Source organism: Malaclemys terrapin, chromosome 5, assembly GCF_027887155.1.
Source record: "Malaclemys terrapin pileata isolate rMalTer1 chromosome 5, rMalTer1.hap1, whole genome shotgun sequence".
Taxonomy (NCBI): Eukaryota; Metazoa; Chordata; order Testudines; family Emydidae; genus Malaclemys; species Malaclemys terrapin.
In genome coordinates, this window is record NC_071509.1 from 13,323,569 (window position 1) to 13,340,779 (window position 17,211).

The following is a 17,211-nucleotide window of genomic DNA, read 5'->3' on the forward strand; positions in this document are numbered from 1 at the left end:
TCTCTCAATCAGCAGCGTTGAAGCCGATGATGCAGCAGATTACTATTGTCTGCAGACTCAGAGCTCACCTCTCACAGTGATACACACCTATCCAAAAACCTCCCTGCTCTAGGGCAGTGTGAGTGCTGCTTCCTGTGCAGATCATCACAGTGTTAGTGCAGCTGCTACACCCTAAATTAAGATGCAGTGTTATATGTTAGTGTCTGGGGCCCTCACTGCAGTGGCCTTCTCCTTGCCTCCCCTTTTCTCCCCACCACCAACACCACAATTAACCACACATTTTCCTTGGGAAACCCAGGTCCCTCCATTATAATGGGGACACAGAAAGCACCCAATGGCCTGGAACAAAACCCCATCCCACCTCCAGTTCAGACAGTGCCAACGGGATCAGGGTGCTGTTTGGGTGGGCGTTACCAACTCAGAGATAGTGACAGATGCAAAACCTCAGTCACTTGGGTCCCATTGATTTATGGCCATGAGGTTCCCACCATAGCACAGGACATCAGAGACCAGTTACACCAGTCCTGGACTCCTGGGAGGCAGGGACTGGCTGCAGCTTCCTTTGGAGACAAAGAGAGTTGAGAGCTCTCAGCACCTCTCAAGAACTGCCAGGTACCTTGTGGGAAGAGGCCCTCAGAAAGAAAGGCAAGACTGCGTGGGGGGGAAGGGGAACCAGAATGTGAACAGTGTATGGAATGTACAACAGGGTGAATGGTCTGGGTACAGGATTCTGTGATATGTGGGGGAAGTGGAAGACATGAGAGACAAGCAGAAGGAGAGAGATGGAAGGGGATGCCTGAGAGAAAATAGGAAAGAAGGAGAATTCTGACTATAGAAAATAGGGAATGAATAAATACACCATTATCTAAATGACAGGGTCAACAAGGGTTCCACTTTAGTTTCTCTGGTGATTCTTGTATCCTCGTTTCCATCTCCTCACACGCAGTGGGGGAAATCCTGGCCCCGCTGAAATCAGAGTAAAAATCTAATTGGCTTCAAGGGGGCCAGGGCCCAACCTCTGTTCTCTTCTATAGTCAGCCTGTATTTTGTGTGCATGTATGTATTGCAGCAGTGAGCGTGTAGGGAAAGGCTGGGTGGCAGATTGGAAAGTAAGAGCTGGAGGAAGCTTCTGGAAATAAAAGAAAAGAAAAGAACAAAACACCGGACATGAGAAGTCACTGGACATATTCTTCCTGCTGTTATTTTGGCATTTAATTGTAATGAGTGTTCCCCAATACATGTAACACTAAAGAGCATTCTGAACAGAGCAGCTATAGAAGAAATCAATGTCAGATTCATTTTTGCTGCATCTAATGAAGATTATCCTCACATCAAAACAGGGATATAAGGAAAATAATTCATTGAACTGATTACCCTGTACGGCCACCAGGTGGCAACACACAAATGTGTCACACCTGCAGCAGAGACTGGAACATGTGAAATTCCAATCACAGAGAGCCGTGTAGCATTACTGTTGGATGTGCTTGGCACTTCACTGAACAAATGCAGACAGGAGCCCTGCTCTGAAGAGCTGACACTCCCTGTCCCTGATCCTATTAACACTTCTATACAACACTAATTTATCAGTAATGCCCACCACAAACATTCAGAAATCATGAAGTGAGCTTAAAAATCACAAGATTAAAAGAATACCATTTGATTTCTCTCATATTTCTTCTGATCTGGGGCATTCTGCATGTGCTTGCATCAAGCTTTGCTCTGCATCCAGTAGGGCTAGAAATTGAACTCTTATTTTTGTTTTGTTTTTTAAGCTGGGCCTCTCACATAATCAGTTGCCTCCAGGACTTCGGGAGACTGTAAGTAAATCATGACATGTTATAAGCCTCAGGATTAAATTGCTAGAGTTGGCAATGCTGTGTTATACATATGTGACATCCCACTGAGTCCATCATGCACCCTATGCCTGGAATCCAATGGATCTACCCATGTACACATGTGGACACATGCTTACATGATCAGGGTTTGAAACAAAAGAAAAACAAGAGGAGATGAAAGGGACAGGATGATGGGAAGGATTAAATGGTTATTTAGGAGGCTAAAACAGGTGAGAAATGGTTTCTGGTTTCTTTCTCAGTTTATACCTGATCTATGAGAACAGATTAAAAAAACTGGGCACATATACTCTTGAGATAAGAAGACTGAGGTGAGACCTGACAGCAATCTTCAGATATGTTAAGGATTGTCATTAAGAGAACTGTGATCAAGTGTTCTCCATGTCCTCTGATGGTAGGACAAGAAGTAACTAGATTTAAGGTTAGATGTTAGGAAAAAACTTTCTAACTATAAGGGTAGTTAAGTACTGGAATATGTTCCCAAGGGAGGCTGTGGAATTCACATCACTGGAGGTTTGTAAAAACAGGTTAGGCAAACCTCTGTCACGATGGTCTAGATATGCTTGGTCCTGCCTCAGCCCGGGCTGAGGGGAGGAGGGGAGGTCTGGCCTAGATAACCTATCAACATCAATTCCAGCCCTACATTTCTATGATTTTATCTCATGTCTTGATTATAGTAACATCCTTTTCATTGGCCTTGATAAATGCTATATTTCCTGCTCATATCCACGTAGAATGCTGCTGCAAAGATCACTTTCCTAGCCCGTCATTTTGCCCATGTCACCGTCTTTTTGCGTCCCTCCACTAGCTCCAGATTCTCTATCTCATCAAACTTAAGCTACTTGTCTTTACTTTCAATGCCCTTCTTTGCTTGTCTCCAGGCTACCTATCATCTCTCACTCACTATTGGGATGTCAGTTACCATCTCCCATCAGCCCAGGCTGCCACCCAAAATCACCCACTTGTTTAATTTGCAAAAAAGCATCTTCGTGTTTTCTCCCAAGCTTCCTCTCATTCTTGGGAGGAGCTTCCCGTAAAAGTCTGCAAAACTATTGCATTGTTCTCCTTCAAATCCCTCCTGAAATGTCTCCTTTGTCATGAGAGCTACAGACAACTCGACAAGAGTCAGGCCGCTGTTGTGCTGAGACCCCTTCCTGTCATCCTGACCAGCATTGTCTCATCATTTCCTTGTAGTGCCCCGTCTGCCTGGAGTCATCTGTTGTCTTTTGTCTCATTCTTAGATTGTCAACTCCTCGGGGAGATGCCATCTTTTTTGTACTGGGTTTGTACAGTACCTAACACAATGGGGTCCCAGGGCATGACAAGGACTCCTAGATGTGATGGTAATATAAATAAATAAGGAGAATAGAATGAATAACTCTGAGCTAAAGAACTGAGCTTGAGTTACTGCCCCTGGCTGTCTAAATTCACTGTCTGCCAGGACTCAGGCATAGTCAGTGGACTGGGATAACAGGAAACATCCCTGAATTCTGAGTTGCCAGCCCAGCCATTCATAAATCACAAGTCAGGGCCCAACACATCAGACGATTTTTATAAATACTAAATTCTGGTTTCTTTTTACTTGTGTTCAGGATTTCCCCTTTTCAGCAGAGTTAGCTCCCCTAACAAGTGGGCTGGGAACTCTCTTTAAAAATAAAAAGCAAAGCCGAGTTTCTCATCTAATCACTTAACCCCAGGAGTTAGGACTTAAAAAAATGACCCCAAAACCTAAGTCTCATGAGACTTGCCCACCTTACTGTCTTGTATAAATGGCTGATATCACCATTAAGCTCCCTATGGTGGATGGGGAGGGGTTAGGCCCATGAATACCCTCTGCACTGATCCATCAGCATTTACCTGGGGATCTCCAAGCACTTTACAAACACTAATCAGTGATATCCCAGCACCCCTCAGCGGCACATCCTGTGGGCATCACCTTCCCCATATTGCAGACAGGGAAGATGAGGTGCAGAGAGATGTAAGGACCTATTCCACTGAAATTAATGGGAGTTTTGCCTTTGACATCAGTGGGGGCAGGACTGGCTGTATAGAGTCAGATCCTGCTGTCCTTGTTCAGTTAGGTCACCCCATGGATTTCAATGGGAGTTGAGAGCGCCCAGTACTTCACAAGATCCCGCCCACAATGATAAGTCAAAGGTCACAGACTGGCAGAGGCAGACCCAGATCCCAGGTCTCCTGTGCCTGACCCACAGGAGCATCCTTCCCTCCTGGAGGGTGAGTGACCTCACACACTGCGATGATGCATAGAAACCAGCTCTATGTCTAGTCAGAGCAGGGAGACCCGGATCCCGGACAGCGGCTGCTTTGCATGTGAACTCCCTAGTGACGCTGTCCTGTTGCTCTGGGGGCTATAAAAGATTTTGTTCCACTCTCCACGGTTTATTGAGCAGCACCTGCCAGATCAGACACATCAAGATGTTCTCCCAGGCTCAGCTGCTCTGGCTACTGGTGCTGTGGATTCCAGGTAAGAATCAGAACCGGACGGCACTGCCTTAACAGTACAATGATCCATTTAAATTTTAAAAATTCAAAACATTGTAGCTAGATTGGCTATTAAATATGTAATTCATCACAATTATGGCTTGAATACAATTGTGAGCATCTTGTATTATGTGATACATTTCATACCATTGTCTAAAGATGCAAATATCACTTATTTATTGTTCCTCACGCTCAATGACCTTTTCTCTGTATTTATTTATATTTCATATTTAATGCAGACTCCTATGGGCAGGTCACTATGACTCAGTCTCCAGAATCCCTCTCAGTGACTCCGGGAGAAAAAGTCACCATCAGATGTACAGCCAGTTCTAGCATCAGCAGCAGATATGTCTCCTGGTACCAACAGAAATCCGGACAAGCTCCTAAACTTCTTCTCTATCGAGCCTCCACCCTTGAATCTGGGGTCCCAGCCCGGTTCAGCGGCAGTGGGTCTGGCACCGCTTACACTCTCACAATCAGCAGCGTTGAAGCCGATGATGCAGCGGATTATTATTGTCTGCAGACTTATAGCTCACCTCTCACGGTGATACAGACCAATACAAAAACCTCCCTGCTCTGGGTGTCTGCGAATGCAGATTTCTGCAGAGACAATCACAGTGTCAGTGTAACTGCTGCCCCTCCCCACCTGCACTTCAGACTGTGCCAACAGGATCAGGTGCTGTTTGTCTGGGTGTGACCAGCTCAGCAATAGTAATAGATACAAAACCTCAGCCACTCGGATCACGTTTATTCATGCCCATGCAGTTTCCACCATGACACCAGAGACAGGTTGCGTTCCCAATATTCTCTGGTCGAACAGGGCCAATCCTGCAAAGGGCTGAGGGGCTCCTGTGAGGCACCGAGTGACTTCAGTGCCCAATGGAATCAAAGAGAGCTGAGGGCTGTTCGCACCTCTCAGGAACTGCCTGGGAGCTGGGGATGGGGGCAGAGGGAAGAAGAGAGACAGACAGACAGACAGACAGAGGTTTGTATGGAAGGCTGTGTGGGTAGAAAGGGGACTGGAATGTGAGCAGTGTGCATGGGATGGATAAGAGGGTGTTTGGGCTGGGCATAGGGCTGTGTGACAGTGGAACAGAGAAGACACAAGAAGAGACAGAAGGAAAAGGGAAGGACGAGAGAAACTAGGGGAAGAAGGAGATTTCTGAGTAGAAAAAAAGAAACAAATGTTGTATTATGAAAAGTGACAGGATCAACAGGGTTTAATTCTATATTAGTTTCACGGGCGACTGGTGTATGTATCCCCATTTCCCTCTCTTCACACACACTCATAGCCTCACTTGGCAACAGGGATAGAAGTTAAAGAAATCATAGTACTGAATATCCCCCCTATTTCTTGCAGATGGCATCACACAGGTGTCACTCCTTCAGCAGAGGCTGGACCATCTGAAATGCCCAAGACAGAAAGCCGTGTAGTGTTACTGTTGGATGTGCTTGGCACTTCACTGAACAAACGCAGACAGGAACCCTGGTCTGAAGAGCTGACAGTCCCCGATCCTGCTAACACTTTGATATGTGGCTAATGTATGAGTATTGCCAACCGCAAACATTCAGAAATGATGTGATTAAAAAAATATCATTTCAGTGATTTCATTTGTCTTCTGGTTTGGAGCATTCCGGGCACACTTGGGTCAAGCTTTTCACTGAAATCAGTACGGCTCCAGAAGCTGGGGAGGCTTTAAATAAACCATCACATGCCATGGGACTCATAATTACATTGTTAGCATTGGCGATGCCACTTTATATATGAGGTACCATTGAGTCCATCAGTATCCTATGCCTGGAATCCAATGCCTCTCCCCTTGTACCCAACGGTACACATGCGCACACATGCTTACAGGGTAGTGGTCTAAACTATTTGAGCAACAAAGAGGAGACAACACAGGAAAGGGATGGAGAAGGGGCAGGGTGATGGGGAGGATAATATGGTTACTTATGAGGCTTGTGTACGCATCCTGTAGGTTGCTTGTTTCTTTCTTGGTTAACACCAATTCTTTCAATGGAATTAGAGGGCTAGTGTATGGGGGCTTGAAGAAGAGGGTTTGGACAAGGGCCACACAGGAGGAGACGTGGTGTTTGTTGTTGAGTTGACATGGAGAGTTTCAGGCTGATGGAAGAGCCTGAATACAGGGTAAAGGTGGCTGAGGAGTTGGTCTAAATGCCCTCTCCATGCTTCTCCATACTATTAACTTGGGCAGAACAAAGACACCCAAAATCAGGAGCAAGAAGCCAACAGTAGATAGATGGCCGGGGGGGGGGGAGATAAACAACAGAGTTTGTAACACATTCATACAGAAATACGCTGTCTGGAATAGCACAAACCAATCCATCCCCCATGACCCAGCTCCTCAGCAGGTGTAAATCACCATAGCTCCACTGATATCAGGACAGCTACACTGATTTACAGTAGATGGAGCTCTGACTCCATATCAGGGGCTGAGAGGAGATGCTTTGCTTATATGCAACCCACTGACCCTTCCCTGCTGCTTGGAGCAGTTATGAAGGTTTCACTTCACTCTTTGTGGTTTATTGACAAGTGCTGCTCAGGAGAGACCCATGAAGATGATCTCACAGGCTCTGCTCATCTGCTTCTTAGTGCTCTGGATCCAGGGTAAGAATCAGCCCAAAATCTAGAAGACGCACAGACTGGGTTTTCTGAATCACAACAGGACAGTCCTTTGCTCTTATTTAGGTGCACGTTGGAATCCACTCAGTGTTTTTTCATTTAACTAATTGGCTGAGGGCAGCAAATACATCTATCCCTTTCTCCGGCTCTGGACTGAGCTATGCACCCTCTTACCCATCCCCTAACTGTCTGTGCCAGGGTTTCAGATCACTGTGCTGTGGTTATCAGGCCAGGCTCTCCATGATGAAGAGCTAGCTAGAAATCCTGTCCCCCATTGGCCTTGTATGGAGAGAGTGGAAATCACCACCGGCTGGGCTGTGGGAGATTCACACCCAGAGTGGCACGACAGCAGGCAGGGTTGCTCATACTGCACTCCAGGGATTTTAGTCTCCCTCTGCTCACCAGCGCAGTCCCAGCAGCTAGTGGGGTGCCAAGTCTCCAAGCTCCTGGATACTTTAGTTCTTCAGACGTGACAAACTCAGTTCTCTCACTTCCCACAGTGTTTTTTCCAATTATCCCGAAAAGGAATCTGCTCAAGGCTTTTCTGAACAGGAAAGAAAACCAAACTGACCCTAGTCATAGAATCACAGAATATCTGGGTTGGAAGGGACCTCAGGAGGTCATCTAGTCCAACCTCCTGCTCAAAGCAGGACCAATTCCCGAGCCTGACCTTAAAAACCTCTGAGGAAGGAGATTCCACCACCTCCCTAGGTAACCCATTCCAGTGCTTCACCACCCTCCTAGTGAAAAAGTGTTTCCTAATATCCAACCTAACCTCCCCCACTGCAACTTGAGACCATTACCACCACTGAGATCAGTCTAGATCCATCCTCTTTGGATGAAAGCTGCTATCAAATCCCTCCTCATTCTTCTCTTCTGCACACTAAACAATCCCAGTTCCCTCAGCCTCTCCTCATAAGTCATGTGCTCCAGCCCCCTAATCAGTAGTGCAGTACTTTACACAGACAGGACACACAAAATGCTTTCCTCCAACATGCTGATGTCATTTCCAAGTGTTATCTACATAAGGCTGCACCCTGGTCACAACCATCGTGGCATGAATGACCTGAGGTAGATGACACTTCCTAAACGAATCAACATGCTGGAGGAAAACATTTCTGAAATGCTGCTAAGAAATTAGTTCTCAAATCCCTAGGTCTGAGTCTTGACCTAGGGGCTGAGGCAAGATGCTTTGTATCTCTCCTTCTAATTCCAATTCCCCTTGTGCTCTTGGCAGTTATAAATATTACATTTTACATTTAGAGAGACAAGGTTGGTGAGATAACACCTGTGATTGGACCAATTTCTGTTGCGTTACAGAGAGTTCTTCCTCAGCTCTGGGAAAGGTAACTATAAAAACAAAACCAAAAAAACCTGATGACAGCCATCCAACACAAAAGCAAGAAGTGGAACTAACTACAACTACATCCACAACCCACAGAACACCACGTCTGGGCGAAACCATGGCACCAGTACCCACCAAATGGACACTGCACGGCACCCAATCATCATCAATTTATCAAGACTACCCCTCACTGAAGCTGAATCATCCATACTCTCTAAGAGACTAAACATCTGCCCCACCACAGATACTTCTCTCAGACCTAAGGAAGAGCTCTGTGTAGCTTGAAACCTTGTCTCTCTCACCAACAGTAGTTGGTCCAATAAGCGATATTCCCTCGCCCATCTTGTCGCTCTAATATCTTGGGACCCACACAGCTACAACAACGCTACATACATTTTACATTTACCGGTTAGTTGATCAGCACTGGACAGCACCAACATAGCAAAACGATCTCACAGCCTCAGCATCTCTGGTTGTTAGTGCTCAGGATCCAAGGTAAAGGGGCAGAACAAGAGGACTTTGGCTTGAAAAAAGCAGATCTAGAAATGCTGCAGTATATTTTTTTATGTTTCATCTCCATCCAGTGTCATCACTTTGGTATTATATATACACACCTAGCTTAGAAATTACTTTCATTTGATGTTAAATTAATAAAACTATGTAAATACAATGTAAACGCATAGTGATGAATGTAAGGGGACAGATGATAAAACAATACAGCTTATTTTTTATTTTCATGTAGATCTAGTTCCTTATTTTATTTTTCATTGAGACTCCAGGTAGGACATTGTGATGACCAAGACTCCAGAAGAAAAAGTCACAATCAATTGCAAAGCCAGAGCCAGTGCTAGCAACTATATAGTCCGGTACCAACAGAAATCAGGACAAGCTCCCCTTCTTATTAATCTGGCTCTACCCTGCCTTCTGGGGTCCCAGCCTGGTTCAGGGGCAGTCAGTCAGGGAACAGGTACACTTATTTACAGTCTCATTATCAGTGTGATTGAAGCAGATGATGGGGATCATCATCAAAAAATTGTCAGCTTCCGTCTCACAGTGATGCTGCCCCGTACCAAAACCTGCCTGGTCTCTTCAGTTCCTGTGATTCTAGAGGAACAGCTGCTTCCTGCAGAGAAGTCCAGTGTCAATACGGCTGTTGCAGTCCAGCTCACTGCTCGGTGTCTAGAACGATACGCAGAGGGCGTGACTCTGCTACAACACAGCGAGACACCCCTCTGCTGGGAATGGCGAGGGTGGCTGCAAGCAAAAGCATAGTCCATGTGTGGTAGGAAACACTCCAGCCTGGAGGATGGAGTGGACAGACTAATGAGGGTTTTCCATTTTGCATTCAACCTTAACTGGACAGCAGGAGTTCTATAGGGTAATGCCAACAATATGATGCTTCAGCGTATACAGGTAGATGGTGTTGTTACTAACAGCATATACAGAAATAAAATAAATGCACATATTAAAGGAATCACTCAAATGGAAGATGAATCCTCCATTGCACTAGAGGGGAAAATTTCATAGGAACCTAAGTCGTAAGAGGAAGACATGGTTTCTAGCTTACCCGTTCCTATTTAACACATTTAGCCAACATTTGCATACCTGGGGTGTCCAAAGTTAGCCTAATAAGTCTATACGGAAGCACCTAAAAAAAGTGGCTTGATTGTCAGAGATGCTGAAATTGTACTAAAATCAATGGGGGATGAAGATGACCGACCCATCTGAAAATCAGGCCATTTTTATTAAGGTGCCTAAATATGGATTTAGAATCCATGCTTTAACATTTTCTCCCAAAGCAATACATGTTAAAATAGTAGCCCCCAAGTGGAGGACGTGCTCAGTATAATCCTAACCATAGCTCACGTGGTACCCTTTTACATTCAACCCTTTGATAACGTTGACCATGAGGTCTTGTTGGCACATTGGTAGACACCAGTAGAGACAGTGGGAGTTGTTCCTGAGCAGCTGCAATGACAATAGAACCAAGAGACTTGGCCTTGTGTGGAAAAGAGACAGTTGAAGCTGAGGCCTTGTGAACTATTGAACTGTGACCTCGAATTCTAAGAGGCCCTGTCATTCTTAATCCCCTTGGAGAACCTGGACATTCTAACATGTCCTGAGACTGTGTTCAATGCTGCTTTGTTTAGGAGTTGAATTTGTTTGGGTTAAAAAGACTAGGAGGACAAGGTGGGAAAAAGACAATTCAGAAACCAAGAATGAAGAAAAATCAAAGAATTACAATTTCCAAAATCCAAAACAAAATAACATTTTAATTACAAAAATAAATGAATGTTTTCATTTAATTTCTGTCATTTTAAAACAAAATCACATGACCGGAAAGCCAAAATTATCTGATCAAAATATTTCAAAAGGGCATTTTTCCTGTGAAATAGGTGAGTTTTCCAAGGAGCTCTATTTAGTACTATCAGTGGGATGCAAAATGTAACAATTACTTCATAAACTATGACATCGGCTCCTTATCAGCACTCTGAGAGGACTCAGTACTGGGCAGTTGCTCTTCTGGCCCGGTGGGCTCTCTTATGCAGGGCTGAATTATGCTATAGCATATGGTATATGACCCCACTGGGGAGATAATAAAGGCAAGTGAGGGCTGAGGTGCCTTCTGTGAATGACACCCACTGTAATATGATTTAGTGTTTAGCCTCCACTTAATACCCAGAGGCCCCACTCAGGATTGGGGTTCCATCCTCTAGGCACTGTAGAGACACACACCCCTTGTATAAGAATAGGGCAATGAGAAAGCCTGCAGGTACCATTGGCAGAATGGGAGAAGGGAGGACAACGACCAACCAAACTAGATGGTGTTGGAACAATGACTGAGATAGGAGGAGAACCAGGACAGGGTGACATCATGAGCACAAAGGAAGCACAAGACGTGTGTGTGTGTGTGTGTGTGTGTGTGTGTGTGTGTGTGTGTGTGTGAGAGAGAGAGAGAGAGAGAGAGAGAGAGAGTGTGTGTGTATGTGTGTGATCAACAATGTCAGATGTAGCCAAGAAGGATGGGCGTGGAGACTGGGCCAGGAAGCAGTTGAGAGCAGTTTTTGTGGAGTAGAAAAGGTGCAAAGCAGATCTGATGGGGGTGGAGGAGAGGAATTGGAGGAAACTGCTGTAAATGGTCTATTCATGAGCTTAGGAAGGAAGGGCATGGGCAGTACTGCAACCAACCAAGCTTTACCTCTTAACATTAATTCTCAGTGACAAATGTTACCATGGGATCTGCCAGTAATATCATTAAAACACCAATATTTAGCCTTTAAACAGATCTGTAATTTTTTAAAGCACTGTGAAGACATGAACTAATTAACTAACTTCCTAAAAACCCTCCCAGGAAACTGCTCTCTGAATGAACACTGGGAACTAACCACTCGTTAGAAGTGACTAGTGACAAAGACACTGCATACTGCTGAGCTTAGGAACTAACTGAGCACAGACCTGGACTCCTGGATCAGGAAAACCTACAGAACACTCTGGGCCCATTGATTAGAGAGACCATCCCCTACTGTCCCATCCAGGCATCCCTCACTGCAAGGAATGGGAGATGTGTTACCAGACTGAGGGGTGTCCGTGGCCCTGGGTCTGCAGAGGGAATGTAAATTTACACAGAGACGCTGCTTTGCATATTTCCACCCAAGTGACAGTGCCCAGCTGTTCAGAGCAGATATAAACGTGCCACCTTCACACTTTGTGCTTCTGAGCTCGGTGTTTGTCACTCTAGACGTATCAAGATGATCTCCCAGACTCAGCTACTCTGGCTCCTTGTGCTCTTCATACAGGGTCAGAACAACAACAGGGGAAATTAGTTTTAAATAAAGTTATAATATGTTACTAGGCTGCAAATGCTCAGAATTTCCTTTTCAAGCAATCATTCCCAATGGCATCTGCAATGTTATTGAAGGAGGGATACAAGATAGCCACTTAAAGATGCAGCTTTGTAGTTAGTTAAAAATTACAAAGTTTGAGTAATTTTATACTTATTTTTCTTTTAAATGTTTTTCTCCCATCCAGACTCCAGTGGGCAGATTGTGCTGACTCAGACTCCGGAATCCCTGGCAGTGTCTCCAGGAGACAGAGTCACCATCAACTGCAAAGCAAGTTCCAGTGTTAGCTACATGGCCTGGTACCAACAGAAGTCAGGACAAGCTCTTAAGCTCCTTATCTACAGGGCTTCTACCCGTCCCTCTGGGATCCCAGACCGGTTCAGTGGCAGTGGGTCTGGCAAGGACTTCACTTTTACAATCAGTCGAGTTGAAGCGGATGATGCTGGAGATTATTACTGCCAGCAGTATACCAGTTCACATATCACACAGTGATACAGACCAGCACAAAAACCTCCCTGCTCTGTTTAGTTTCAGACTCTCACTCACAGTATTTCAGCTGTTTCCTGTGCAGTTTCTTGGTGTTGATGCTTCTACTGCCCTGCAATGGGACGCCTGGGTGTGTCAGACTTGCGTCCCTTCCCTCCTCACTCCAGAATTTCTAGTCCTTTCAGGTGCTTCCTCCCACCATGTGGGCAATTGCTCCCCTGCCACTAACATGGATTTGCTCTTATGGGCTGCATCCAACTTCCTACTGACAGCAGGTTACAATCCTAGTACCTTTGTACTGAGCTGAGAAAACGGACAGAGAACTGTACTCCAGCTTTATAAAGCACCCACAGTGACAACTGCAATAGACTAATCCAAACAAGTCAGACTAAAAGCTGCTGTAGGATTCGGCTTCTTATCTAGCAAAGCACAGTCACTGAGGCAGCTCCCCTTTCCCAGCAGAAACCCCTCCGCAGGGTTGGGACTCTGTGATACTGGCTATACTGGCAAAAATGGAACCCAGAATTGCTCCCTAGTGCCCCCAGAGCAGGGTTACATCACATGGTGGTAAAATGGTGCAGGAAGGGAAGACGAGCTTTTTGCCAATGACCAGAAACAACACTGGATTCCAGAACAGAATCCATACACTCTGAACCACCATGCTCCTCCCAGACAGCAGGCATCCTAGAGAGAGCAGGGAGGGGTGGAGGAAGGGATGGGGAAGAGAGAAAGAAAAGACAGGAGAAGAGGAGGGAAGGAGAGCTTTACGTTCCACTTCGGTCTCAAGAGGTAGAGCAGCAGATATCCAAGCTCCACAGAATGACATTTCAATCTGAGCGCACCCAGGCGGTTTCCTGTCATTTTGTTTCCGTTTCCTTTCAGCCTATAAACATGAGGGGGCAGAGTCTGTGTTGTGTTTCCTGCGAGATGCAGCTCAGAGGGAGGGGGAAAAGTAAAGATTTTGCCCATGCCTGGGCTACTTCAAGACCCAATGAAAGTTAGAGCAGCCCCTGGGTCTGCAGTAATTTACAGCTGCCTCCCCAGAGCCGTCTGTCAAATCCACAATAGCTCCCAGCAACAATGCAAGGCTCTGCAGGCCTGAAAACATTGTTTAAAATTGACATTTAAAAGACACTGCTGAAGCTGTTCCACGTTGTATAAATAATGAAATATTCATTGGCCCAGAGAGAGACACTGGTTAGGGCATAACCTGGAATGTAGAAGACCCAAGTTTAAGGCCCTGCTCTGATGCCTGTTTAATTATTTACACAAAGTGGACAGCTCCAACAAGAGAGATTTAGAGACACCTGTCCCACAATACCCCATAGCTTGGTGGTCAGGGAATTCACCTGAACTTTGGTTTCCCATAGCCGAAGTCCCTACTCCAAAGCAGGCAGAGAAGGGATTTGAAAATAGGTCTCCCACATCCCAGGTGAGTGTCTTAATCACAGGGCTGTTGGTATGATAGAGTGAGCTGTCACTCAGACTCTCTCTCTGGTTTTTCAAGAGAAAGGGCTAACCTGGCTGTGGTGCCCAAATCCAGGAATGGGTGTTGACAGTTGTGAATTCCAAGCAGAGATGGGCACCTCCTGCCTGTACAGATTTAGGTGTTTAGCTACCTTTGAGGGGCAGGGCTGAGGCCCCACCCCTTTCCTCAGCATTTCCTACTGGCTGGCTTAGGCCGCTCCCTGCTCGATACGCTGGATTCTGTGACCCCTTCTTAGGCACCTAAAACTTTCCCCATGCCTGGTATAGGGAGTCACATGTCTAATGCAGGGCTGAGGAGTCCACCGGATAGCAGAGAACCTGATTGTCAAAGGTTCTGAGCACCCACTGCATCTATTCACATGTATGTGAGAGGCAGGTGCTCAGCACATCTGACATGAGGCTGTAATTTAGCTCTTTTATAGCTAGAGCTCTCAGGCGACTATTCCTCATAATGTCACCATCGTGGGGGTCTACTTCTGTGATTCTATTTCATGTCTCAATTACTGCAACATCTTTTTCACTGGCTTGATAACTGCAGTTTTGTCCCATTCAGATTCCTTTGAAATGCTGCTGCAAAGATCACTTTCCTAGCCTTTCACTTTCACCACATCACCCCTCTTTTTGTGTCCCTCCCATAGCTCCCTCTTCTCTCTCTCATCAAACCAAGCCTACTTGTCTTCACTCTCAAGGCCTTTCATGGCCTGTCTCAACACTATCTATGATCCACTGATATATGAAAAATTCAAAACACTGTAGCTAGATTGGCTACTAAATAAGTAATTAATCACAGTTATGGCTTGAATATAATGATTGTGAACGGCTTGTATTATATGATGAATACTGTTGTCTAAAGTTTTAAATGTCAATCGCTTATTATTTATTGTTGCTCACTATCAATGAGCTTTTCTCTGTATTTATTTATATTTCATATTTAATGCAGACTCCAGAATCCCTCTCAATGTCTCTGGCACAAAAAGTCACCATCAGACGTACAGCCCGTTCTAGCCTTAACAGCTACCGTGTATCCTGGTCCCAACAGAAACCCGGACAAGCTCCTAAGCAACTTATCTATGGTGACACTGACCGGGCCTCTGGGATCCCAGCCCGGTTCAGTGGCAGTCGCTCTGGCACTGTTTACACTCTCTCAATCAGCAGCGTTGAAGCCGATGATGCAGCGGATTATTATTGTCTGCAGAATGATAGCTCAATTCTCACAGTGATACACACCTATACAAACCCCCCCCTGCTTTGGGGCCATGTGAGTGCTGATTCCTGTGAAGATCATCACAGTGTTAGTGCAGCTGCTACACCCTAAATTAAGATGCAGTGTTATATGTTAGTGTCTGGGGCCCTCACTGCAGTGGCCTTCTCTTGCCTCTCCTTTGCTCCCCACCACCAACACACAATTAACCAAACATTTTCCTTGGGAAACCCAGGTCCCTCCATTCTAATGGGGACACAGAAAGCACCTGATGGCCTGGAACAAAACCCCATTCCCCCGCCCCTCCAGTTCAGACTGTGCAGCGGGATCAGGGTGCTGTTCGGGTGGGCGTTACCAACTCAGAGATAGTGACAGATGCAAAACCTCAGCCACTTGGGTCCCATCGATTTATGGCCATGAGGTTCCCAGCATAGCACAGGACATCAGAGACCAGTTACACTCCCAATGTTCTATGGCCAAGCAGGGCCACTCCTGCCAGGTGCTGAGAGGATCCTGTGAAGCAGGGACTGACTGCAGCTCCCTTTGGAGACAAAGAGTGTTGAGACCTCTCAGCACCTCTCAAGCAGCGGCGGCTCAAGGCACTGGGGCTCCAAGCGCGTGCCAGGGGCGGCAAGCCATGGTCTGCCGGTCCCTGCGAGGGCGGCAGGCAGGCTGCCTTCGGCGGCGTACCTGCGGGAAGAACGCCAGTCCCGCTGATTTGGCAGCAATTCAGCAGCTAGAGCCGCCCCTGCTCTCAAGAACTGCCGGGCAACTTGTGAGAAGAGGCCCTAAGCGAGAAAGGCAAGGCCATGTGTGGGGGAAGGGGAACTGGAACATGAACAGTGCATGGAATGTACTATTGGGTGAAGGGACTGGGTACAGGGTTGTGTGATATGTGGGAGAAGTGGAAGACATGAGAGACAAGCAGAAGGAGAGAGCTGGATGGGGAGACTTGAGAGAAAAAAGAAAGAAGGAGAATTCTGACTATAGAAAAAAGGGAATGAATAAAGACAGCGTTATCTAAATGACAGGATCCAGAAGGGTTCCACATTAGTTTCTCTAGTGATTCTTGTATTCCTGTTTCCATCTCCTCACACGCAGTGGGGGAAATCCTGGACCCGCTGAAGTCAGAGTCAAAACCTAAGTTTCTTCAGGGGGCCAGGACCCAACCTCTGTTCTCTTCGGTAGTCAGCTTCTATTTGTATGCATATAGATCTGGCTTCTTTGCAACGGTGAGTGCATGGAGGAAAGCCGGGTGGCAGATTGGAAAGTCAGAGCTAGGGGAAAATTTATGCAAGGAAGCTTCTGGAAGTAAAAGAAAAGAAAATAGCAAAACACCTGACAAGAGAAGTCACTGGACATCCTTCCTACTGTTATTTTGGTATTTATTTGTAATGAGTGTTCCCCAATACATTTAACACTAAAGAGCATTCTGAACAGAACAGCTATAGAAGAAATCAATGTCAAATTCATTTTTGCTGGATCTAATGAAGAACATGGATGAAAAGGGTTGTAAAAATAACCATTCATTATTATTTCATGTAGAGAAACAAAATGAAGCATTTAAATATATTGAACATTTTTCAAGAGATCAAACAAATGAAAGTATAAACCTCCAGTGCCACAAAAGTGGGAAACGCAACTCACAAAAATCTTTCAATCAGCATATTTTCTGTTTACTAAATAAGGTGGATCTGTTTGTTCCAATAACAATCTGTGCTTAGTCATTTCTGTTTGTGACAATAAAATGTTCTTGCATTTCATCTGATGTGCGTATCCTCATATCAAGAGAGGGATATAAGGAAAACAATTAATTGAACTGAATATTCCCCTTTGGCCAGCAGGTGGCA

At 45.6% G+C, this 17,211-nt stretch overlaps 1 gene segment (V, D, J or C); it reads left to right on the plus strand.

Moving 5' to 3' along the window:
• Window positions 1-4,275: 4,275 nt before the first annotated feature.
• Window positions 4,276-5,052, plus strand: LOC128837972 (probable non-functional immunoglobulin kappa variable 3-7). The segment is given in 2 exon segments: window positions 4,276-4,338; window positions 4,595-5,052. Coding segments are annotated over 2 exon segments (507 nt in total).
• The last annotated feature ends 12,159 nt before the right edge of the window (window positions 5,053-17,211 follow it).